Below are 25,522 nucleotides of genomic sequence, written 5' to 3' on the forward strand. Positions count from 1 at the left end.
CTCTTTGCTTTACATGACTCATTAAATAGATAGAGCATACACCTCTCACCTCCAGCTTCCCTGAAGGGTTTCTTTATTTCCAAACCAAGCCTAAACCAGAACCTTCTCACCATACCAACTGAGACAGAAAGGGAGCATTATTTTGTTCCCCAGCTCCCTGCAGCTTTGGTATATTTATTTTTCATTCCTCAGCCCTTCACCACGTTGGCAAATGCTCAATGGTCTCTCACTCCTCATCAGCAGAATGGGCTGCTGTGCCAGCTGGGGGTCACTCTGCTTACAAAGGGTCTCTGTTTTACCCTTGGAGAATCATGCAAGAATTTCAATGCACTTTTTCTGTAGAATTTAATCATCTATTTCCCTGTAGCTGTCTTAAAAAAGGTTGATTTCTAAAGAGAGAAACCAGAGGAATTCCTATTGGAAAGCAGGGAGCTACATCCAGGCTCTGAGGCCTGTGTTGAATGCAAATGTAACTAAAAGTTCATGTGGGTATTTGATGAAAATTCTCTTTGTTCTGTGTTTTCTTCTGGTTTGTGATTGATAAGATAGTTCTTGTAAAAGGACCTTGCTGGTTTACTATCCTAACCTCCTCCCATGAGGCACTCCACTAGCCAACATCTCAATTCCCAGAAGAGAGTTTACCCTAGTATTATGGCACAGGGAGATCATTACTGTGAAACAGCAAATTAAAGACTGATAACTACCAGGTTCCCTTTCCCAAGATCCATCAGAATATTTTATGTTGCTTACTTCAAGTTTGTCTCATTTTTTTTTGTTGGAATTTACTTTGTAAATGCCCTGTGTTAAATATCTCGCTGTCGTGGTTTAAGCCACTTGTCCAGCTCTGAACTCCCTGCAAAGGCACTTCCAGGTATCAATGATCAGTCTGAACAGCAGTCCTAGGTCTGGGCATTGCAGAGGACAGAAGGGGTGCATCCTGTCCCTGTTTTCAAGCCCGTGCTGCTCAGCACTTGGTATCTGGACAAAATCAGTCTGTGGGGATCGATTTCCAATCCGCATATCCCAGACCTGCCCCTCTGTAAAAGGCAAGGACACATGATCACTATGGCAATATGACACATCTAACAAGGATAGCAGACATCCACAGCAGTAGGAGAGGGTTAATATGCAAAAGACATACGTGTGGTCCGTCGTACTGAAGGGAGAGAAGCTGTGAGGGAGAGAGAATTCTCCTCTCTGTCTCTGTCTCCTGATACACCTCTTCGAGCAGGAAGGATAGAGGAAGGTCTTGGTAGAGAGGAACGCTTTTCAGGACTCTTGCTTACTCCATCCTAGTAGTAGCAGACATAAAAGGGGAAGGTTTAGTTTTCAAAACTCAAAAGATCAATAGGCTGTGATTTCTCTTAACCTATATAGAAAGGGAAACCTCATCCTACAGGCCCAACTTACCACTCACACAGGAACCTGTGGGGATCCAGCTAGCTCCCATGCTCTGCTTAGCTCCCTAGTGCTTGTTTACTGCATCAAAACACCAGTAATCTTATCTAGCTTAACACAGATACTCTTAGATCGTAAATGAATAGGATTCCACATTTGTTTCTTAGTAAGAAACAAGGGATTATTTTACTGCAAGTTGAAGTTTAAGAATTTACTCTCTGAAACTCAGGTGTGGAATTCTTACATGAATTTACCTGCAAAGTAACTGCAGTACTGGTGCCCAGAATATACCCCACAGTACACTATTAGGTGATGTATGATTTTTTTGCATTCTTCAACTGTACCTTGCACTTTTTTTTTGGAGAACAAATTTTAGCTACAGCTTATTTTTTCAATTCAGGATTATTAATCCTGTTGACTTATTTCCTTCCATACTTATTTTTTACTATGGTTAAAGCAATGGACCTGTATGTTAGAGTATTCTTGAACCTATGGGACACACAGCCAAAGACAGTCTTGCATAAGCAAACAGACAAATATGATGATGGTCCCAAACAGTAAAAGACACACCAAGCATAGTGTTAGCACAGAAAAATGGAAATGAAGAGTAAAACCAGTTTTTCAGTGGGGAGAGTCATCAACTCAGCATCAAGCAGATGTGGAACACAAGTGAAATGTAAACACGGAGAAGCTAGGATGGACTGCCAAACATCTCTATCAACTGCAACTTCTTCAACATGGTCCCATACATAGATCAGACTTGGATCCTAGAGCATTTGGCTTCTGCCCTTACTGCTGATGATTAGAACTGTACCCTCCTACACTGGGGACTCAATTTGTTTTTAGAGAATATTAACTGATTGAGAGTTAAATTGTTTTAAACTTGGAGGCACTTTAACGCTGCTGTTCTTTGCCACTTACCCACACGTAAATGGGTGCAACTTCTCAGCAGAAGCAGATCCATATAATCAATAGAAAGAGGATTATGTTCTTCTAGTTGTAATTTATTTCACTTATGTTTCCTCTGGAGAATCTCCTTCTGTTTTATCCATTTTGTAGCACAAATCTTGTAGCCTAATAATCAATTCTCTTGCCACTGGATGTAAGTAATCCCAGTAAGCTTCACAGAGAATTACTCAGATTCAGTGGGTAAAGAATGTGATCAGTGGGTTCACCTATACGTCTCCAAGCTAATTCTCTCTACCAACTCTGCTACCTTACCTTAGTATCTGATTTTGAGTAGGGCAAGCAGTCTCTTGGGCCTGCTGAGGAAGGCCGTACATAACAACTGTCTGTATCAAGAAAAGTGGCCCTTTTAGTAGTTAAGGAGCAAGCTGAGCTGGGTCTTGGCGGGAGCAATGACTTTGCTCTAGACTTTGAGGCAGGAATCTTTGACAAAGAGGCAGTCTAGTCATGAGAAAACAAACAAAAGAAAACACAACATGAAGCTGGACAAAAAGAAAACACATGCAACATGGAGCAAAAAAAGAAAAACAAACCACCACCACAGCCCAAGCTATGAATGAATACTTTCCTTGTGTCTGGTAATGGTGTCTATGCAGTTCTGACATGCGTACAACTTTCAGTTCTGTGTTGTTGGACTGAAATCATCAGGGACTGGACAGTTACTGATTCTAGCAAGTACTTTTTTCTGCAGATGCTGTATTTATCTTGTATTCCTAGGACAAAACTGATGCCATATATGGCATTTTGCTGGTACAGCTGCTGGTTGTCTGCATTAGAAACAAGTGAAAAACTACAGGAGCACCTTTAAAACCCAGTTGCACCTTTGAAATATATCCCTCCAGGCTACAGTCAAGAATAAAATTGTGGGAATCTTAAAAGCAGTATTCTCACACTGGCAGAAGGACATGACAGCATTGCTTCTTGTGTGTACATACAAAATCCCTAATGCACCCCTTGGCAATGTAGTCCTGGTTCAATCTGTATTCACACTACCATGAAGATGCAAACAGGAGCGATCCCAACAGGTCTGTAATTACAGGATTTGGTACAGAACTTTGACCATGAAAAATCTGGCATTTGATCAAAGTCAGTCACCTAGACTTTCTCAATGCTCAAAAGGTGTATGAGTTACTTCTCAAGTTGTCTTTATTAGAAAATGAGAAAAGAATGGGTTATCCAGCCCTGACAGTCATCTGGCTTAGGCTGCATACCCAGCCCACAGAAATATGAGGTTGGTATGCTCAATGTCATCCATGATATAATTATCCAATAGAATTAAAAGTTGCAGAACTGTGTAATAAACCATTCCTGTCCTACAACAGCTGAGATGACTTCTGTTGGTTATCATCATCCATACCAAGTAGCAAGGCAAGAAATCAGTTCAAAGGATGGAAGTGCTTCACTACCAAGAATATATTCCTAGAATGACTTCTGCAACATATTTATGCCTCTTTCTGTTAATACTCATTTCACTGTCTGGGAATAAACAGAATAAAGTCATTGAATAATTATTTTACACAGAAACTGCACAATGTGTGTTTCTGTCACATCAAAGGCTTCTGCAGTCTTTGATTTGTCACAGCTCAATTTATGGGTCCCATCCACTTGTGAAACTTTGGGCCGTATTTACAAACCCATTAGGGTGGTTACTGATGCTGAATTTCTGGAAGCAGAGTATCTATGTTGGGTGGCCTCAGGAAGCAGACACTCAGGAAGCAAACACCTTTCTCCTGATTTTCTGAACTTGAGCTATAATGAAGCACACACAGTTTCAGTCCCGAATGTTCACTCAGTGTTTTTTGCCTTTTTCAACCTGTGGGTCATGCAAACGTTTCCCCTAACAAGACTGGAAAGTTTTTACAGATTAATATCCTACCTTGTCCTCTTCACTCAAACTGCACACAGTGACCTCCATAAATATGTGCATGTAATGTGGATGCTAAAGATGGACGAGACTGAGATCTTTTGATGGAACAGCTGGGGAAAAGGCATGATCTTGAGCTAACACACTGCTCGAAGATTATCACAGTCTAGATCCCCATAGTGTTATTTAGGGATCAAGTCACTTCTTAGCATCAGCAACAGAAGCAGAATCTTGCCCAACTGGATTTCAGTGACATGCTGAAGGCTGGTAGAGCAAGTAAAGAAACCAAATGCCTCAATCCCTTCCTGTCCTTTACCCAGAAAACTATTCTTACTCTCTCTGTTAGCAATACATTACCTTTGATCTTTGTTACAATTCATGTTGCTGGAAGTGCTAGCTGACCACAGGACAAATCTATATAACTATAAGACTCAGGAATTGCTCAAGTTGGGATGCAGAAACCTCACTTTATTTCAGAGGTGTTCCTAACATGACTGATGTTCTCAACATCTCGCTACCGCAGGTACACAGCTCCTTCCAGCAGATGGAACTGCTCAGCCTTTCTGAACTTGTTCTGCAAAGCAATACGTAAACTTGTAGTTTGAAGATAGGTAACAAAACTGACTGGGTTGGATGATCTAGCCTTAACCAGTGCAGAGGAAAAAGCTGCATTTGAAGGACATAAAAGTTGAAAATCAGGAAGAAATACAACAGAAAGAGAGGTCTTTATAAAAGCAGAGGTGAAGCCAAGGCACAGAACAGAAAATGTCTAAGGGTTGCGTAAGTCTAGCAATCAGAAAAGTGAAGCAAGAGGGAGAGAAAGTAAGCAGGGGACAGACTTCTGGTCTTTGCCATAAGTTAAGGGGACAGCAGATAATCTGTAGCAAGCAGATAATTTCAGAGAACGATCTTGCAGCTTATACTTGGAGTACTCCATGATCACAGATGACCCTGAAAATGGGCTAGTATTGACTTCTCTTGTGAATTGATCATCCCTTAAGAAAGTACAGTAATAAACCATACTGTTGACTCAGACCAGAAACCTGTTTAGGTATTTCTTACTGTACTAGTAAAGAACCTCTAACAGTTTTCCTGGTTATGAGCTGAAATGAGTCAGACCTGAAAACCCACATGAAATCCCAGAATCCATGGCTGAATCCAGGTCTAAATTTCACAGCCTCCTCCAAAGCCTGCAATCAGTGATGCTGCTATCATCATTAAACATTTCTTATGAGTCATAAACTATGTGTAGCACTTTATGAGGCTGATCTTTTTGTTCCTTTGAGGATTGACTATCTGGTTGAAATAAATCAGCCATGGAATACATGAGGAAATTTAGAGAGATCCTAAGGAACTTCCATTGTTAATGCTGGCTAACAATGGCACAGTGCTGTCAGTGCTATGGATGTGTATTAGCATGTGTCAGTGCCATGTAAAAAACAGTTGCATAGGGCATAATGAAAGGAGGTTGGTTTCTTGGGGATTTTGGAGTGATGGGACAGGAGGAGTGTAGGTTCAGCGTGGGAACAGAGTTTGAACACTGCAGTATTTGCTGAAGGAAACAGCAGAAGAAAGCCAGACAGAGGGAGCAGAACAGGCTGAAGAGCAGCTTAAGGCAGGACACGTAACTGTTAGGTTGAATCACCGGCAGAAGTCAGCAGTCCAGGAGACGGCCATTCAAAAAGCACTTAATTGCATATAAAATGCTACTGGCCAGTACAGGCAAGAGCTCTGCAGGATGCATGGCTAGGAAACAGTGCATCATACACCCAGTGAGTCCTGGGGGACGGTTTCTGCCTATGTAGCAACTGAGCAAGGTGGCTGTATGAATCGGATGCTGCAGAAGGGGCCAAGGTACACAGTTCATCCCAGGATGACAACCGTGTGCAGCCTGTGTGCCCCTATGAATATGCAAACTGTCATCACCTACCACTTGGGACTGTAATTCAGGTTATTCAGGAAAGGTGGTTTTAATTACTCTTTTAAATGAACAATGAATACGGCAAACAAATTCTAACTGGAACACAAGTTTTAAATGGAACACACAATTACTGAATTAACACAAAAAGATCTGAAATAAGAACAAAGGAGATTACAAAGATGAATGATAAGATGATTTTACTCACTGAGAGTTTTTCCTTTGCTTGTTTAAATACACCAGGAGCCTGGTTTGTTTCACCACCTGCTGCTGAGAGACCCAAAGAAAGACTTGAGAGTTAAAAACAATAATAATAAGCTTAATACACTTGTTAGAACAATTAAATGCTTTGGAACTACTGTGCAAAGCAAGTACTTTGTGAATTACTTTCAATGAACTGTATGCAGAAATGTATCTGCCTTAAACATGTCCTGTACTCATCAGTATAAGAAGCTCTGGTTATGAAGGCAAACAGATGCCTTTGCAACCTGATTTTCAGGACTATCCTCTAAAAATCAGGGTCCTTTTAAGTAATCCACAAATGAAAATGTTGAGAGACCCTAAAATCACCAGTTTTCAAAATGTTAGGTAAAACTCCTCATGGAAAGAGAGAGCTGCACTGCTGAATTATCATCCTAGTTGCATCAACAAGGTCCATGTGCCGTGGGTCAACTAAGGCCCCAGACTTCAGCAATACAAATTTTATCTGTGATTTCAAGTATGTTAATTTAGTATTGTTTATTTGATAGAACGTGGTTTGAGGTAAGACTGTGCTTTCTGACTTGGATTCCCTCCTTATGAAAACTTTTGGAATGAAGCAGCTTTTTGGAAAGCAGGTTATTAGTTTCAGCCTAACACTGCTGCTCGGGAAGTGATCTGCCACAGCAAAACTAGAGGTGAAACCTGTCGGCATCTGTGCCAGGATGTCCTTAGTAAATGTAGAGACAGGACAGTCATCACAGGTGACAACCTTCTGACAGTAAACCCAGCTGTCTTCCAACTGTAACCCAACCCTAATGCATCATACAGGACAGAGCCAATTCATTTCTCCTTTCCCTGTGCATTTCCCAGGCATGGTGAGGAGACCCTTGGTTTTCTGCCACACTTCCCACTCTAGTTCTGCCATCTTAATAAAATACTTATTTAATAAATTGAAGGAGTAGAGGAGAAAGCTTTTGAGGAGGAAAAGAATGTAACTGTGTACTTCAGTTCTGGATTCATAAGTCCTCCTGCATCACATTTTACCGCATCTGTTACTGCTGGGTTTGTTCTGGTTTGCATCTTTTAAATAATCACAAATAGCATCCTTCCTCCTTCCCTTGGCATGGAGCCCTAACCAGCCACCACTATGAAGTGGGAAGACTAGCTGTGCTGCTTGTGTGGACTTACCTGAAAGCACCACAACTTCTCCATCTGAACAAAACATCTCTAAAGGCACTGCTGCCAGTTTAAATACACAACAAACATGTTCTACCTCAGGGGTGACCCCAGAATTGAAGACAAGGAACAGAAGTGTATCACATAGTGACTCTCACTCATAGCCAGGTAATGGTCTGAGTCTTGCCACCGTAAACACTCCTCTGATGACACAACTGCAGTGGCATCTCACAGCCACTAACAAAACACCAGTGAGATTGGAGTTTCATTCATGAACCTACACCAGCCAAGGCAAAGACTTTACAAGCCTTTCCTCAGAGATGGCCATGAAGTTTCTTTTTCAAATGGCCCAGGCGAGTCTCTTCAAAAGCAGTTCTTCCCTTGTGGATATGGCAATGTAAATTACCAGTATTTTCCAGTGCTCACCAGTGACACGGGATTTTTTTTCTGGTGTTGAGGGGAAATGGGAAAGATGTCATTTCCCTGCCACTGTGTAGAAAATAGGAGTAAATATTTTTTGTAGGCACGTATATATTCCAATTTAAAGTCACAGTAAATGAAACATTGAAGTTTTAACTGACTGCAATAAACTCAATAGACTACACTGCTCAGGGACTTTTGGTGGGGGTCCATTGGCCAGGTATCACTAAAGCTGACAAGACTATTCTAAATAGGACACAGTGAGTTAAAAATGGCTTCAAGAAACAGTACTATATTTTACATAATAGTGGGAGAGAGACAATGTCCCTCAAAATTACGGATCCTGGAAAGAGCTGGTGAAACATGAGATATTTTTCACATTGTTCACATTGTGGTGAGGTTCAAGCTCTTCTGCTTTTGAGTGCAAGCCTCAAAGTTCAACCCTCATTACTGAAGATTTTATGATCGATCTGGGTCCCTCACTTGTTGGTTGCTCTCTATCTCAGTATTTGAACATACCAGGAGTTCATTTTTCTATTACATTCTTCATTTGACTAAATATCTGTCGCACTATGCACTGGAGTGAGAGAAAAGCAGCTCTGACAGTTGCCAGGCAGCACACATTCAAGGCACCAGGCAGATTCCTTATGCAAGTCTATTGGTGTGACTCAGGCCTCTGCAGGACACTATGGGCCAGAAGAGTTCAGAGGAGTTATTGGTAGAGTGAAGGCAAGACAGCACCAACCACATGGCTGCAGAAGGGTAGGCAAAGGTGAGAACACTATAGAGCCAACACTTCCCCCCTTCCCTCCCATTTCTACGGCATACTGAACCCCTTGGGTCTTTTGAAAGCATATGTGAATTGTAGGTCATAACTTCCAAGCTGATCAAGCTGTCCTTCAGCAAACTGCAAAAGGGAGCTACATGAGTCGTTCTAATGCTTTTGAAAGATTCCTCTCTCCTTGGTACTTCTGGTCCAGGTGCAAGTTAGGACAGCCTAAAGACTGCAAACTGAGGAGGAGTCATCACAGCAGCACAGAGGGGCCTGGATCAGCCTTTCCTTCCCTGGCTTTGTTTCTCATGGGAGAAACAGGAGGAAGTAAAAGGACTAGATTCCCCCAGAGGAGGAAGGTGATGGGACTGAATATTTAGTTCTGTTTTCCTAATGGAATACAACCAGGAGACAGTACAAACTTCCTACAGTTGAGGCACAACATTAAAGGTGCCCTTGCATAAGTATCTTGAGACTGATCTGAATTTGGAACAGGAGAGACTCACTGGTACAAAACTGAATGGGAGTGACTTCTTAGGAAGAACACTTTTGGTATTGCCCTGTGGGTAATCTCTGTTCTTCATTCCTAAGCTATGAGAAGAGGCTTATGTAGTTCTACATTGCTGTGCATGGTTCTTCTCTTAGTAGCCCTGGTTACACTCTTGAACAACTGCACCACAGCGTGTGGCTGTGTTACATGACAGAAAACCTGGCCTCTTTTAACAATTTCTTTGTTTTAGGATCACCAAAAAAGTCAAGATGTTCATCTTTCCACCCTAAACTCACAGTAACAATGAATAATATGATGAAAGTGCTGAAAGTACTCTTTTTGGTTTGCTAAACAATGATACACCTATCAAGCTGGAACAGGAATCATTTGTTTCATCCTTTCATCTTCCTCTACCAAATATTAAGATTTGTGCTTGGAATGCATTCGTAGTGTGAGCCCAGATTTCTTCTCTCTCAACTTCACGCTGCGTGTGACTGGATTCTCCCTGTGGATTTTGACTGTACAGCAGAAACATCAGTGACAGATTGGGAAGTGTCAATAGAGATATCATCAATCAACAAAATATAAGTCTGAAACACTTCTTATTATGCATGAGAGTGAAAAAGCAAAGTAATGGAAATGCATCCCATGGTTGAAGCTGTCAACATTTTCCCACCAGAAAAAAAAAGCATAATTAAAAAAAAAGGAAAAAAAAAGAACAAAATGATGAGTAGGGATTCCTACAACACCACACTATAAGCACGATGCCAAGTTACAATCACAGCACTTGGAGGTCCAAGCAATGACGAGCATACATGATCATGGCCTCCAGGAAAGAAATAAACCAAAACCAGGAAAGAAAGAAGAAAAATGGTACAAACCACAAAACAAAACAAAAAAAGCAATACTATTTGTGAAGATTGATATTCTTGGAGGAAGAAATAAAAAATAGAGAAGCTGCTATAGCCATGAGAGTTACAAAAACAAAAATGTCTATGTTTGCCAGCCACATTGCATAACTGAACAGAACGCAGTCACCTGTCTGCTTCCGTTTAACACAGGAGAGATGAGTTGGTCTAGTATATTTGATAGCAGGTTTTAAAATGATTTTCCTGGAAGGAGAGTGGGTCTGAACTTCAGTTTTTTTAGCAAGTTCAGCTTTCTTATACACTGCTACGGACAAAAAAACACAGAAACATAGAATCAGGAAAAGAACCCAGCAAACAGTTTCATATGACAATACATCAAGTGGCAGGCCCACTGCTCCACCACTCCAACCCAACGCATTGCTTCTACTGGGGTGAACAAAGCCTAAGTAGGAAAAGGGGGGACCACTGGTGCATGAACGTCAGATGTGCCACCCAGTGGTCAGTGGGGATGCCTACAGTGAAATAGGGCCGGTGGAGCAGTGAGCCTCGCACATGGCTTTTCATGGAGTTGTACACTATCTCATGAGAAAGCACCACCGCTAATACGGTTACGGTGCACCTCATCTACAACAGAGTAACCGGATAGTACTGTACAACAGTAAAAAAGTAAATAAATACAAATATATATATTGTAATAGGGAGTGTTAAATGAACCTTTTTTCCTTCTCACTTCATCTCTGGAGAGTGTGCTAGGTTCCTTTTTAGCTATTTTCCTTTCAGGAGTAGAAATCCTGCCTCTCCCAGTTTTAAAAGGTTTCTCTTTTTTATGCTTATCGAGAGATGATCTTCGCAATTCTCTCTCTGCCTTCTCCTCTTTAGGAACAGTCTCTAACTGTTCAGTCATGATGCTCCTATCATCATCTGTAGGATCAGAGGAAATTATAACAACAAACAAAAGATTAGTAACAAATGTTAACAATACTGAGGTGGAGCAGGGAAAAATAGTTGAAGACAGAGTAGACATTAATAGATAAAGGAAGACTATTTTACCATTTTTCTGAAACATGCTGAGATTACTGTTATAATGATAATAATCTTGCTTTTTGATCATTATGATTTGAAAGCAAAAGTATTTAACAGACAAAACAGAAAGGATAATGCACACCTTGAGTATCTGCCCAGAGACTGTCTGTGTCCATGACGGAGTCATCGATTGTTGTTTCATCTTTGTAATCATCACATGTCTCTGTCTTGTAGTCAGTGAGCAGGATTTCTTCTCTCTGGGGTGAAGCAGGAGCCTCTGGGGAGCCCTCCTTGGGCTCAACTTGAATGTCTGCCACTTCCTCAACCTCCAGCTCCTCTTCAGCCTGGGAGTCCCCTGTTTCAATGTCTTCCTGCTGAGTAGCAGCAAAGCGCACGCTGTGAGAAGTAGATTCACCCTCATCAACTGTTGTCTGGACCACTGTGATAAAGTCATCCTCTACTGTCACCACTGATTCAATAATGCCTTTCAGTTCAGGCAGTGCTTCTGGGCTACCCTTGGCTAGCATTTCTTCAGCAGTAGGTTTCCCAAAGTCTATTTCTGGGGGTATTTCTGATATGAGATGCTGTTTATCTTCTTTGATTTCTTCTAGCTCTACTTCTACCTCTTCTTCCTCATGTTCTTCCACTTTTGAGGCCCCAGCTGTCACTTCACATGGCAGCAGATTTTGGACTTCTATAGGTTTCACAGCTGTATCAGGAATCTTTTCAGTTCCTTCTGCAGGCTGTGGTATGCTCTCCATCTGAATTTCAGCAGGCTCTTCCTGGAGAGGCTCAGCTTTTGGAAGGAGAAGCTCCATAGAAGGCTCCTTTGCCGGTAACTGCGCAGGCAGCTCTTCACCAGACACAGGACGTTTTGCAGGTTCTGCTTTGATATCCTCTGGTTTCAAGGATTCTCCATTCAAACTTTCTTGGCCTTGGTCATGCTCTCCACTAGATTCATAAGATTCTTCTTTATCAACTGCCTCTTGATGTACCAGATCGGGCTTAGTTACTTTTTCTTTAATTTCTATTTCTGACAGTTTGCTGCCGTCCTTCACGTAACTAGGCTCGATCTTGGAAAGTACATCTGTATCCTTTGCTTCTCTGGACAAGATGGTCTGATCTTTCTGTTGAGTATCTTTGGGTTCAGGCTCTGCTCTTTTAACAGAGCCTCTGTCCTTCTCTGAAGGGAGAGAAGCAAACTCACTAATCTTAGCTTCTAATTGACTCTGATATTCTTGGTCAGCTCTCATTGCAGCCACTTCCATGTCATGCTTTATAGCATTGTAATCTGGTTTAATTAGAGCTTCTACCTCAGCTAACTCAGGAACAACACTAAGAGTCTTCTCCTTCTCTATGGGCAAAGAAACAGCACCTTTTTCTACTGCTGTCTCGGAAGCTGATATTCTGTCATACATGGTATCACCAGTTATATGAACTTTATCAGCCACGCTTTCCTCTTTCATTTCTAAGATTGCCTCAGGTCTTGTCTTCTCTGGCTCCACACCTTTAATGGGACAGACCTCTTTAGAGTCAAGATGATCTTCATTTTTTTCTAGCACAGTATCCAGCTTCTCTCTTTTCTCCTGCTCAAAGTCCCTACCCAGAACAGACTCACCAGTGGCATCTTTTTCACCGAGGAATTCTTTGGATTTTTCAGCTGCTGCCAGCTTCACTTCTATCAAAGACAGGTCGGGAGCTAAGCCACGTCTCAGTTTCTCATCTGTGCCTTCGTAAAAGGGAGAGGTTTCACTCGTTAAATTCTCACTGTCCTGAACTGGAGAAGGGAGTGGGACTGTGTACTTATTGAAAACACAGTAGCCCAAGTCTTCTAGCTGACTTTCAGCTTTGAGAGTCACATGGTTTTCATCTGTCACAGGTGGCAGGGCTGTGCTGCTGTCTTCTACAATAGTGTCAGAAGAAACGGATTTCTTCTGTGCCACCTCAGCATCTGCACTCACAGAGGCTACTCTAGATCTTGTCCCTGCTAAGTCTAACATTTCAGGCAGGTCAGGAGCCAGGACAGCCCCATTTTTGTAATAATCTTTGGCCAGGAAAGGTGATTCGGCCACAGTCTCAGGCTGGACTTTTTCTTCTGCCATTGCTTTTTCTTCTTCAATATGCTCATCTTCCTCTCTACTATCAATAGGGAAGCAGGGAGCCTTCTCCAGTGCTGGTGTGGTTGCTGGCAAGTAGTCGTCACCTTCATCCATACTGCCACTAGTGTTAGTTAGAATATCTGAAGCAAGGGGAGAAAGATCATGTGCACGACCAAAGCTAAATCCTAAAGCTATGGAATCCAGGCAGGACATGGGCAAATTAATAGACATACTTCTCTGTTCAATTGCGGATCTGCCCCCAAGTCCCAAGCTCCTACTCAGAGTTAGGTCATCTTTATTTTTACTGTGGAGGTCTCTCTTATCCCCATAGACTTTGGGGTCAATGGTGAACATTCGCTCTGTTGGGGAACTTGGCTCTTCTGACTTGTCTGGTGTAAAGCTCTGAGCCAGGGTACTGTACCCTATTTCATGAGCAGGCACACTCCGCTGCTGATCCAATTCTGTCTGCAGTTCTTCCTCCTCTTCTTCTTTGTCTTCAGGTATTAGACGATCTGTCTGATAAGGCTCATAGACACTCTCTTTAGTGTCACTTAGCTCATAGTAATCACTGCCTTGTTTCAGAGCATCTGCTTTGAAGGCTTCTTCTTTCAGAGCAGAGGTTTCAAAGTACTTCGACATTCCTGATCGATCCTCCTCTTCTTTGGTTTGAGGAGCTGAAACACTTGTCTTATCTTTTTTAGCATCTTTCGCTTGAGAAGCTTCCATAGTCTTGTCAGTGGTTAAACTTGGTGTCTCAGGGGCTCTCTCTGTTATTCTGGACAGATGAGTGGTGTCAGGGTGCTCTACTGTTTTCTCAAGGGTCAGTTCATGGCCTAAGCTGGCTGGGGGTACCTGTGTGCTTGGCTGCACCTCCTTTTTCATGTCTACTGTTGCTAGGAGTGCACTCTGGTCCATTTCTTTTTCTGCTGTGAGAATATCAGGTAACTTTTTAGCTTCACCAGCCTTTTGAAAGTCTGTTTTGTCTAGGGAAAGTGCCTTAACTTCAGGTTCTGTGGTCAATTTACCACCATCTAATGCTCGAGCACCCCCTTTATCATAGAAGTCATACCTTTCTTCCTCATCACTCTCATCCTTGGTCATGTCCTTTTCCTCCCCCCATGCAGGGATTTTCGGGGTGCTTGGTGTTTTCAGGCCATCTACAGTTACTGCTGAGACTTCCTGCAGAGCTAGTGTCCTGTCTTTAGTGAGATCTTTGGCAAACAGTTGGTCTATGGGTTTTTGTTTTGTTTTGGAACTGTCTTCAAGTGGAAGCTCCTGGGGGACAGCAGGAGATGGGCCTGAAGGAAGTTCACTTCTGACTCCTTCCGCCTTGAATTCTGATAGCAATAGAGAACTTTCACCATAGCTGATGGCATAGTCACGGACATCTTTAAGATCGTCTTTAAATGTCATAGACATAGCTTGGTTGAATGGTGAGGGTACATCTGCAGTCCTTTCTTCTGTTTTGCTCCCTTTAGGCAGTTCAAATGACAAGTCCTTTTGTTCTTGAAAAGCAGGAGGCTTGGCACCAGGTTCTGCAAAACTGGCTTCCCCCTTCTTTTGTGAATCGGTTTCCAAGATCTGTTCTGATAGAGGTGAAGGCATTTTTTCGGTGTCTTTGCTCTTTGAATCCTTTTTATCTATAGCCGCTGTTTTTGCTGGCTGTGGAACTAAGGCATCGTATTTAGGCTGCTCACCAGTCTTACTGTCTTTCCCATATTCATGTTGCTTTGTGTCTAATGGTTCTGCTGCGAAAGGGCGTGCGCCCTCCTGGACACGGAATTCCATCTTCGTGGCTGCAAGTAAATCTGAAGTAGTTTGTTTGGGTTTTATAACAAGATTATTTAAAGCACTTACAGGCAGGCAGTCATGTGGCTTACAACAAACAACATCTTGGTATGAATGATGGAAAGGGAGGAAGATGCAAACATGCAGCAAGGCCATCCACTTAGAAATCTGCTTTAAAGTGTAAAATCCTAGTTTCCTTTCAATAGGAGGTTTTATAGTGAAAAAGTGAGTTGAACACATATAAATATATAACCACTGAAATGAGATGATTTCATGTGATTTTTTTCATTTCATGGTTTGTACACAACAGCAAAACCACAAGTAATCCTCACTTCTTGGTATGCTTGATGGGACTCTGTAGCTTATGTTAGATTTGCAACAGTCAAGTCTGCAAGATTACGTCCAATCAATGGTATCTTTGTATGGTGCTGACATTTAAAACATACACAGTTATACATTTCTATAGCCTTTTTACATTTTTCTTCTACATGCAGCCTAAGCTAAAGAAATATTGCATACAAAAGGGTTTACAAGTGTCAGAAGAGGCTGGGGATTTAATCCTACTGATTTTTGACATTCACTCTTTGGCAAATGACAAAAATCTCACTGCTGTCATGAAACCTGTATGTGTAAATCAGCAATAGAGCTATTAATAGTCCCAGATCTTGGAGGTCTGGTCTTCAAAATGGACAGCCATTTTCAGCTCTAGCTGAAGTCAAAGAATACATGACTTGTTTCAATGACTGTACATCAGGCCCTAATTAAATTAACTTGAAACAGAAAATGCTACTCTTATTGTCTGCCCCTATATTTTTAGGGAATAACACCTAGTTGTTGGGGTTTTTTTATACACACTCTGTTATCATTAATAGCTTGTTCTTTTTTAATGTCTTATGGAAAATACTGATTTCCATCCTACACAAATCTTCCTATCATGGAAAAATACGAAGTGAGACACTGCAAAAGGTGGCAGAATTTTCTGCAGGGATCTGTAAAAGAGTTTTATGAGTGGTTTTCCAAAGCCTTGTTACAGCAAGCATTGGGTCTGACTCTGAATCTCTGTCTCTGATTTCAAGTCTCCAGAGCCATCTTTTTGCTCAATGAATGAGAATTGTTAGATCAATTAATACCAAAGCATTGGTCATTCTTTAAGTATTTCCATACATTAATATTTAATCAAATGGCAACTACCATTTGAAACTCTACAGGTAGAAAAAACAGAGGTCTACAGCTACAGTAATTTTGCTCCTTTATGTTTTTACATTTGGTACATTCGACAGCCCTGTGAAGTACAAAAACATGGCCAGTGAGGCCCATGTCAGTCTTATTTCACAGGAATTAAATAGCTAGATACTGACTCTTCTTTTAGGTATCCTACTGCGCCTCTTATTGTAGCGCAAACGGACCAATACCAGTGGCATCAAAACATAGTCTCACTGCCAAGGGAATTCAATATTTTTTAGCTGGGTCAGCCAGAACACCAGCATCCCAAATGCAGCATTTCTTAGCCAGGTAGTGAATGGGTGCATTACTACTCCACACAGTGTGTCTTTACACTCTGTTGTGCTGGCTGCAGAGAAATAGCAATAGAAAGTAGCCTAGTTCTTATGTACTGAAATATGACTGGTAAATATTTGGCTGAGTGAGCAGATCAGAACTTCACCCTACGATCCCAATCTACTGAATTGCTTCACTATGAAGGCAAACATCCCAGTGGAAGTGATGGAGGTTTTGCCAAAGAAGGTCATTCCAGCAGGGTTAAAAGTCTGTGATAAGGTAAGACACAAAAAATCAGAGTTCTGGCAATGACTGAGGAGAGGAAGGGTAGGCTGCGATGAATGGCAAGGATATGACATAAAAAGCAATAGCTTTAGGGAAGCTAAACCAGAATGCACTGAAGCACACACACAAAAACCCAAAACCAAACAAAAACCTGCACACTGCAAATGAAAACATTTCTAGAGTTTAAGCCTCTTTATGTCATAATCAAAGTCAATAAATCTACTTTTTGAAAGAAAAGCAGATGAATCTCTGCACCAAAAAGAAAAAATGTACATAGATTAGCAATGTGACTGGCAAACACATCTGAGATGGGGAAAAAGGCTTAGGCAGAGGAATCAGCTCAGCTGCAAAGCACATTTTGTCATGGCAAAGTAAAAAATCAGGAATCAGCCGCAGTGGTGGGAAACCATGTTGTCATACAACACCTATGCAATCATATTATCTGCTACACACTCTTCAAGCATAATAACAAGAGCAGTCATAAATGGGAAGAACAGGAAATGAAGCAGCCTTGGAAAGCGCTGGAGAAAGCTGAAGGATTCACCGGCAGCAAACACATGCAAACCTAAGGAGGACACACCTTCCTCAGCCGAGGAAAGGGATGTGTCTTTCTGGGGTGTTTCCGTCACAACGGTTACACTCTCCCTGCTGGATGCCACATTTGGCACTTTGTCTTCATGACACACTTTGGCCTCCAAACCAGAATCCGAGTGACCCTCACAGAGGCCCTTTGTCTGGTCCGAAGGCTCAGTGGGCCCGTGCTCTTTCCCCAGTTGCTTTCCTGGAAGAGCAGCAGGTTTCGCTTCCACAGCCATCAGACTCTTTACTGGTTCTTCTTCTTGGGGATGGAAAAAGGAGGTGACATCAACACCAACAGTAAACACCAAGCACACAGCTCAACAGGACTGCTTTTACATAACACTTTCAGCTCTGAATACTTTGGATGCAAGTGTGTCAAAGGACAGCTAGTATCCAGCCATTTTAGTCATCATGGAACTGAATTTTCCTTAAGGTAAAAGCCAAACCAGAAGCCTGTCTCCCCCACAGAAACACGGTTATGCTGTAAGATGAGAGCTGAAAGTGTTTTACAGGTATACCTCTCCCAGAGATGACTGTGGGTCAAACAGTCATTGCAAATGGTGATGGTATTGAATGATGGATGGCTCTGAGAACACCAACACATCAATGATCTCAAAGTACACTCGTATTTTTCTGCTAAATGGTCTGTTCAATCCAGTACAAGACATTCAACTGTTTGGAGTATGAGGCATTAATACCTTTCAGCTGACCTTGGCAATACAGACTGCTAAATTCCAGCTAGTCAATCTACCACATGAATCCTGGATTTGGTAAAACATTAAGCCACTTCCATAGGCTTTAATAAGCCCTGTGCATAACTGATAGCTAATGGCTTCACAATAATTCAGCCCACAGTCCTACACTGAGCAGGTTTATAAACAATGACACCCCTAGGCTGCCTGACATCTGAGCTCTGCGTGTGAAAAATCAGTTTTAACACCAGGACTCTTCATTTCCCTTCCTGTTTCCTCACCAGCCCCCAGGCTCCTTGTACGAATTAAATCAAAGAAACCCATGAGTGCAATATAGCTACTTGTTCATCTGAATTTATGGTAGTATCAACACCAGTCTTTACTCATGCCATGTCAGAAGAATGATTAGAAAAGTCTCCATTCTGGACTGTACTCCTGCCATTGCTTCTCAGACAGAATACTACTGTGCTCTGTAAGTGTCCCTTCCAGTAAGAAATCAGGATTAAGGGTGAAATCTTTGATTCAGCAACATACTTAAGCAGCTGATCAGCAGCCATGCTGCAGTCAACCTGATGACCTCTTTGGGTTTAATGCGTGTCTTACGATTAAGGACTTTGTTGAATCAGACTTATAACAAAGTGGCTTCAATCTGGCAGTGGCTGAATCCAGCCTCTTGGCATTGAAGTAAAACCTCTTTATCAGGGCTTGGTTTTTCTCCTGAGACTGGCGTGACAAAGAACACACCACTAACCATCCACTTCAGTTATGGCCTTTAAAAACTGGTTTAGGGAACATAAACACAGAGGCTGAGAAAATATTATGTAAAGTACAACAAATTCTTAATAACATATAAAAATGTAATTAAGGTTAGATGCTATATCTTAAATGAACAGAAGACAGAAGATTCAGAATCAGAACTGGATTGACTTAACAAGGATATTGATGCATGGGCAGATTAAGAGACAGCCTGGCAGAACAGGAGATGCTCAGCTACAAGAGGCCCTAACATGAATAACTTGCTTTATTTTTTCTGATTTCATCAAGTTTTGTATGTGCATCCCTTTCATTTAATCAATCCTAAGGAAAGCCTCTCATTTTACTCTGAGCAACTTAATCTGTACACCTCCATTTCCTGAGACACTTCACACAATGTGCCATGATTAAAACTAATTACTCACCATAGTAGAAAGTTATCCCTGTCTTAACAAAGGAATCCTAGAGACTGACTTTGTACAGCAGACTCTTTAATGCCAAACAGGCTGCTAGCTTACAGGCAGCAGGTGAGGAGAGCTGTTTCATAATGCCCATCTTTTCATTGATGATCCAGCTTATTTCCTAGTTTTTTCTCTCTATTCCTCATAGGTGTTCTGAGATTTTCCACTTTCACCAGAGATAGATGCATATGACTGAAAAGGAGGCTGACCAAGAACTAAATGATCCAAGAGTGCTCCAAGCACAGCTATAGGCACCCAGCCACTTTTTGCTGCCTCCCCTAGCTTCAGGCAGACATGCTGACATGAACAATCTCCAATCATTAGCATTGATCTCTTTCTGGCTCTGTTGCAGTATTAAGCTATATTATCCTGTTAACTCTGAACAAATCTGGTTTTGATGAAATGACCCAGTGAGCAACTTCAGGTATACATCTCCACTTTCCTAAGACACAAACCTCTTAAGGATTCAGTATTGGTTTTAACTTCAAAATTGAGTTAGTCCAATGCTGCAAGATGAAATGTGATCTAATTTGCCTTGAAGAAGTCAGCATTCCTGTAAGTCACCAAAATACATTCTCCCTTGATTCCTCAAAGGCCATTTCACTTTTATGTAACCCCTACTGATAAATCAAGACTTACTGATGTGCTCAGGCCATAGAAAAAGGGGGTACAGAAACACAGAAACAGTGAATTATTTCCCCCCCCTCCTTGCTTCCAGTCAGTTGACACAGTGTTAACTGGATGTATCCACATGGAGATCAAACATGACCCAATACTGCCTGAGGTCACCTGTGTATACTGGGATAAAATTGGCTTCTTTTGCCTACTGGAGAAGTAAAGACCTTCCACTACTATCTGTGGTGTAGATATGGGGCTTTTTCCCCAGTGTTAACAACCGACTCACCTCCAGTAACAATCTTTTGCCTATTCTGCAGTAATTCTCTGGCACAAAGAACACATTAGCTTACACTTCTTTTATTTAGCTGCTCCTTTCATTGCTCACACTTCGGCTTCACTTTGACATGGAGAGACTCTGGAGGGGCATCACTTCCATGTAAGGAGAAGGCACAACCAGGTTTCCCTCCCCAGAACGCAGCAATCACAGGCTATAATGTGATATATGGGATGGATGGCAGATGGGTAGAGGGCAAGAGGAACAAAATGGGACCATGCTCAGTTCACCTTCATCATGGCCCAACAAGACCTCTGTGCTCTTCACTGTGGCACTGGGATATGTACTAAAGCCAGTCCACTCTGAGCTGAACAAAGAGTGTTCATAGTACTCCTCATCTGAATTGCAGGGCTCATCATCTGGTAAAGACACTGAAATGAAGGGGGCCAGGTGCTTACCCCACTCCCTGCTGGAAGCAGGTCCACAGCCTGGGCAGTGGTGCAGCAGTCCCACCTTATCCTCTGCCCCTTCATCTATAAACAGACACACAAACAAAGACTGCAGGACAAAGAAAAGACAAGACAGGATGGACACATTCACTAGCAACACCAGCAACTGTGTCATCCTGTCAGGGGGATGAAGTCAGCCAGGCTACAGGTTAAGGCAGGACTGAGGAATGAGGCTGCTGTGCAGTTTAACAGAGGGGCCATGTATAAACAGGAGCCTTTCCTATAGTGCTTGTGGATGTGGGAAACCAACCCTCGGAACAAGTGAATTTCAAAATCATATACTCATTGTTTAGAGGAACACACACTGTATGCAAACCACATCTTACAACTTGCACTGCCACTCACAGCTACTATACACTTAACTGATTGTATTAAAAACCTCTGAAGTATACAAGGGACTGTAGGAACAGCACAAGGAGGAATGGATTTATACTGTCAGAGGGGAGACTGAGTTGAGCTCTTAGGCAGAAGCTCTTCCCTGTGAGGGTGCTGAGGTGCTGGCACAGGGTGCCCAGAGAAGCTGTGGCTGCCCCATCCCTGGCAGTGCTCAAGGCCAGGTTGGACACAGGGGCTTGGAGCAGCTGCTCCAGTGGAAGGTGTCCCTGCCTGTGGCAGGGGTTGGAGCTGGAGGAGCTTTAAGGTCCCTTCCAACCCAAACCAGTCTAGGATTCTATGATTCTATCCCAACACAGTTGTACCCTTCATAGTCATCAGGTAAAAGTACTTGAAAGTATAAATGTTAAAAAGTCCCTTAATGAAAACACAAACTACCTTCCACTTTGCTTAATGGTGGTTTTGTTTCTCATTGCATCTATGTCAAAATTTATCACTTTCTTTTCCCTATAAATTGGTAACATTTAAACAACTAAAAAACCCCTCCCCATATAGCTAGCTACCTTTTTTCCCAATGAAGACCACATAAAGCTGCTCACAACAATCTCTGTTAGTCCTATATTTTACGCTGTCATGTCCTGTTTCTGTGGGTGAACTAGCTCTCACCTCAGTGCTGGCCAATGCTTTGGATGACAGCTTTATTCACCATCGCTGCAGCGTTGCAGATAATCACATAAGCATCTCAGGGACCACACCAGCCTACTGACAGCTGCAGGGAGGGGGAACTTGGGTACATTTTTGCTAGACAAAGGAAAATAATGATGCCCAATAAAGATGGTTGGCCTGTTACCTGATCCATCCAGACCTGAAGGTGAGACTTGAGAGCCCTCTCACCATGTATAAAGCAATGAAAAACTATATGTCTAGTGCTAAAGAAAATACATTGAAGCCCATTCTGTGTGATGACAACTAGCAGTTTGATGAACACTACTCTTATAGGATGCCTTTAGCAGCTGCAGCTATCCCTTTGGATTTCCTACTAGCTTCAAGGCAAGTCTATGCCCAGGCCGTGGCTTTTCTCCAGGCAATAACAACTTAAAATTCCCCCAGAGCCTCCAAACTTTCCTCTCTGATCCAAAAACACTGAGTCAGGAAGCAAGGCTTGAACACAGGCAGCATAACAGATATTAACCAGATCTCTGTGTGTGAAAACAAGTTGGCTCATGAATGCTGCTGTAACTACCATTACCCAAGTCTTGGAAAATAACTTTTATCCAAACCAATTCAATCTATAAGAGCTCTAAGGTTCTTCCTGACGAATAACAATAAGTTTTAAGTTTCTTTCTATAGCACATGCCTAAACCACGACACACACCACGACAAGACATCTGTGTCTTTAAAAAAAGCACCCTCTGCTTTCTACAGCAATATGGCAACAAATGTCCTGTAATGTTAATGACATGTATTCTTCTGCCTGGGAAGAATGCCATGGTATCAACCCATCCAGGCTTGACCACCCACAAAAAAGGGAAGGAAAATTATCAACTGATGGCAATACCAGTAGCTCATGTATGTATCACAGTGCTGCAAAAGAAATATTATTCGTGTGTAAGATTACAAGCTGACAGGACTGAAGGTATGCTATGTGTACCGCATGCACAGACACAAATACCACCCATGAACTTAGCTTAAGGGAATCATCCTCACTATTTCTTTCAGGGCACAAAAAATGACAGAAGCACTGATAGTTGCTTTGTGCTTGCAGTGGAATCCAAACCCCTGATTGAGGGGTTTATGCATGCTTAAAAGAGGTGGGCGTGGGAAGAGAAGCCAGCAACCTGCTACTGCCAAGCAGGAAGCTCTGCAGAGCACTGCAGTAGGAAATGCTAAACACAGGTCTGTACCTGACCTGCTCACCTTTCCCTAGTGCTTAAGAGCCAGCAGCGAGGCTACAGCGAAGCATCTTGACCCACTTGCAATGCCGAACCTGTGGATTTCTCCTCCACAGAAGCTTCTGCAAAATTCAGTGACAAATTTGAGAGGCTTGAGGTTTGCAAAAGGCTTGTCACAGGGAGTGAGGACACATCCCGGTGCGAGAGACCATGAATCAACTCCCTCCTAAACCTGAGAAGATTCAAGACAATAACTCCTGCTTCTTTCCAGGGTGCTCTCACTCTAGCCCATGTGTTACTGTGGGCAAGAGTGGAAAGCACTTGCCACCCCTTCTGCTGGAACTGGCATATTTGGAGAAAAGAACAGGAGATTGATAATGTCAGAAGCAGAACACAGAGAACCAGGATGTGCAAAAGGGAAGGTTCTCCTTCCAGCTGTGGGTCATATTTATCCAAGAGCCATTCAGAAGTAAAATACAACAACAAGAGTGAAGATGAAACCCCATTGGACTTCTCTATGCGACACAAACAAGGCTGAAAATTCCTTCTTTATTGGCTTCTGAATGGTTGTAGGCAAGAAAAATACAGGCCTGGCCCTGCTCCTGAAAACAACAGGAAACTGACAACAGTAAAAATGCTTATAACATATTGTTGTGATGGTCCAAAAATCATTAGGAGGTGCAAAGTCTAGCATTGCTGGGGGCTGTTATTGTCTGTGGCTAATTTACAGATTTTACATTGGTCTTTTATCACTTTTAGTAAAGATATTTTGAAAATCACTGCAGATCATTTCATTAAAAGAATAATGATATCTTAAAATGAGGATATGCTTTTATTTCAGCAACAGAAAAATCCTTTCTTTGTTACTTTAGCCCTCCTAATAGATCCTGTTCATCATGAAGCATGGGGAAAATCCCCACTGTATTCTGAAGTTCAAGATTCAAATCATTCTCACAAAGGCTAATTCTGCTTTAGCTTCCAGGTATCTTTGAAAACAGCTTTTCAGAAATAATATCCACAGTAAATAGATCCATTTGTATAGGACACTCATTCCTTTCAGTTTGCAACATGTCTTACTTGGTAATATAAAGCCTAATTTGAAAAGCCATTTCAAAATAGAAGACAGTCCATCAAAGCATCCTTCTAGCTTACAACGAGATTAAGAAACATTCTTATGTGAAGATGGTGTTGACCACCGTCGAAAGGCGCAAAGCACAAAAGAATGCCAAGCTGGCAAGAGAATATCACATCAGCCACTCATGACCAGATACACACTGTTGAAGGATTAGAAGGTGCCAGGGAAAAGTGCATTTCCCGAGCACAATTATGGTACTGACTCGTTGAAATAAATGGAATCATTAATAAGACAAATTAGTTATCTTACCTCTGCAGCAGGCCAAAGGACAGGCTCATTTGAACGCTTTTCTGCAGCCAAAGGAAAAAACCTACATTCCACGACTCCTTTCTCTCCGGAAATACCTTGACCCACAAACCTCCCTGGTCTTTGCTACCCCTTTTTTTTCCTTTTAAATTTGTGTTTGCTGCATGGGCTGGCCACATCCACCTTGTCATGTCTACAACAGTGATTTTCCTTCCTACTCTGACTGAAGGAAGTCTCTTTCATATTCAAAGCAATGCAACACACACTGACAAGTGCATTAGGAAAACGTTCTAAGAGAAGGGGAGAAAAGGAGCTCTGAGGTAATACACACACCAAGTGCTCACTTTTTTTTTGTTCAACAACTCTAGAATTGGGTTAAATTAATAAATTCTATTCTACCAGACGAAAGACAGACAATGAAAAGGTGCATGAGGATGGGCGAGCCAGATGGTATAGGGAACTGAAGGTTTAAACTAGTACAGTAAAAATGGGTCAAACCCTACTGAGGCAAACTCTTCTGACTGGGAGCTTGCCTGACTAAAGATGATGGGTCTGGCTAACTCAATTCAGCAAAAGATCAACTGCCCACAGAAAAGAAGGAATACATCTTCTAACACAGAGCAGAAACACAAGATTTCTACTACCATTAACTACACTGAATTGACAACATTTATATTTTGGGAAAAAACAACATAATGTACTTGTGGTGAAATTATTTCTGTAAGTTCATTCTGTTCATCAACCTACTCTACTGTGAGTTCCAGTTTCAGAGCTGGACATAAAGCTTCCAGCAGAGTGCATTAATGACTCAGCACATCATTTTTAACCATATTCCCCTTACAAACCTACACTTTTAGGATTTATAAAGGCAATCCGCTCTGCAAACTGAAGAGCTGAATCAAAATGCTGCCATGGAAAAGTCTCTTTTGACTAATACTAAAGGAAATTATGGGAATGTTTTTAAATACTGTGGTATTGTGTAAATCATCTCCCAAACACTGACTTTTCAGTTCTTGCACTGTGGGGGTAGCTAAGAAGTGCTATTATATTAACTCAATTATACATGCAAAGAAAGAGAGAAATCAATGATTGCTAAGTGACTTGCTGAGGCATAGGCACAAGCTGGAAACAGCACAGTCCAGTAGTTCAGAATAACCTCGAGCTGTATACTGCTTTGCCACCTTCCTAGTGTTAATTACAACTAGCAAAATGGTTTCCAGTTGCTTAGGGGGCATTCTACAACCTTCGTCTAGCAGTGTCAATT

General features: G+C 41.9%; 1 protein-coding gene across 1 annotated transcript in view; it reads right to left on the minus strand.

The window, feature by feature from the left end:
* The window catches only part of MAP2 (microtubule associated protein 2), a 46,964-nt gene that overhangs the window by 17,429 nt on the left and 4,013 nt on the right, over positions 1-25,522 (minus strand). Inside the window, exons 3-9 of the mRNA XM_034065770.1 lie at positions 17,347-17,604; positions 11,240-14,992; positions 10,789-10,995; positions 10,244-10,378; positions 6,355-6,416; positions 2,620-2,805; positions 1,142-1,292 (exon numbers count right to left, since the gene is read on the minus strand). Coding sequence (XP_033921661.1) covers positions 1,142-1,292; positions 2,620-2,805; positions 6,355-6,416; positions 10,244-10,378; positions 10,789-10,995; positions 11,240-14,992; positions 17,347-17,604 — 4,752 coding nt within the window. The remainder of the gene's footprint in view (positions 1-1,141; positions 1,293-2,619; positions 2,806-6,354; positions 6,417-10,243; positions 10,379-10,788; positions 10,996-11,239; positions 14,993-17,346; positions 17,605-25,522) is intronic.

Source organism: Melopsittacus undulatus, chromosome 8 (assembly GCF_012275295.1).
Source record: "Melopsittacus undulatus isolate bMelUnd1 chromosome 8, bMelUnd1.mat.Z, whole genome shotgun sequence".
NCBI classification, from domain to species: Eukaryota; Metazoa; Chordata; class Aves; order Psittaciformes; family Psittaculidae; genus Melopsittacus; species Melopsittacus undulatus.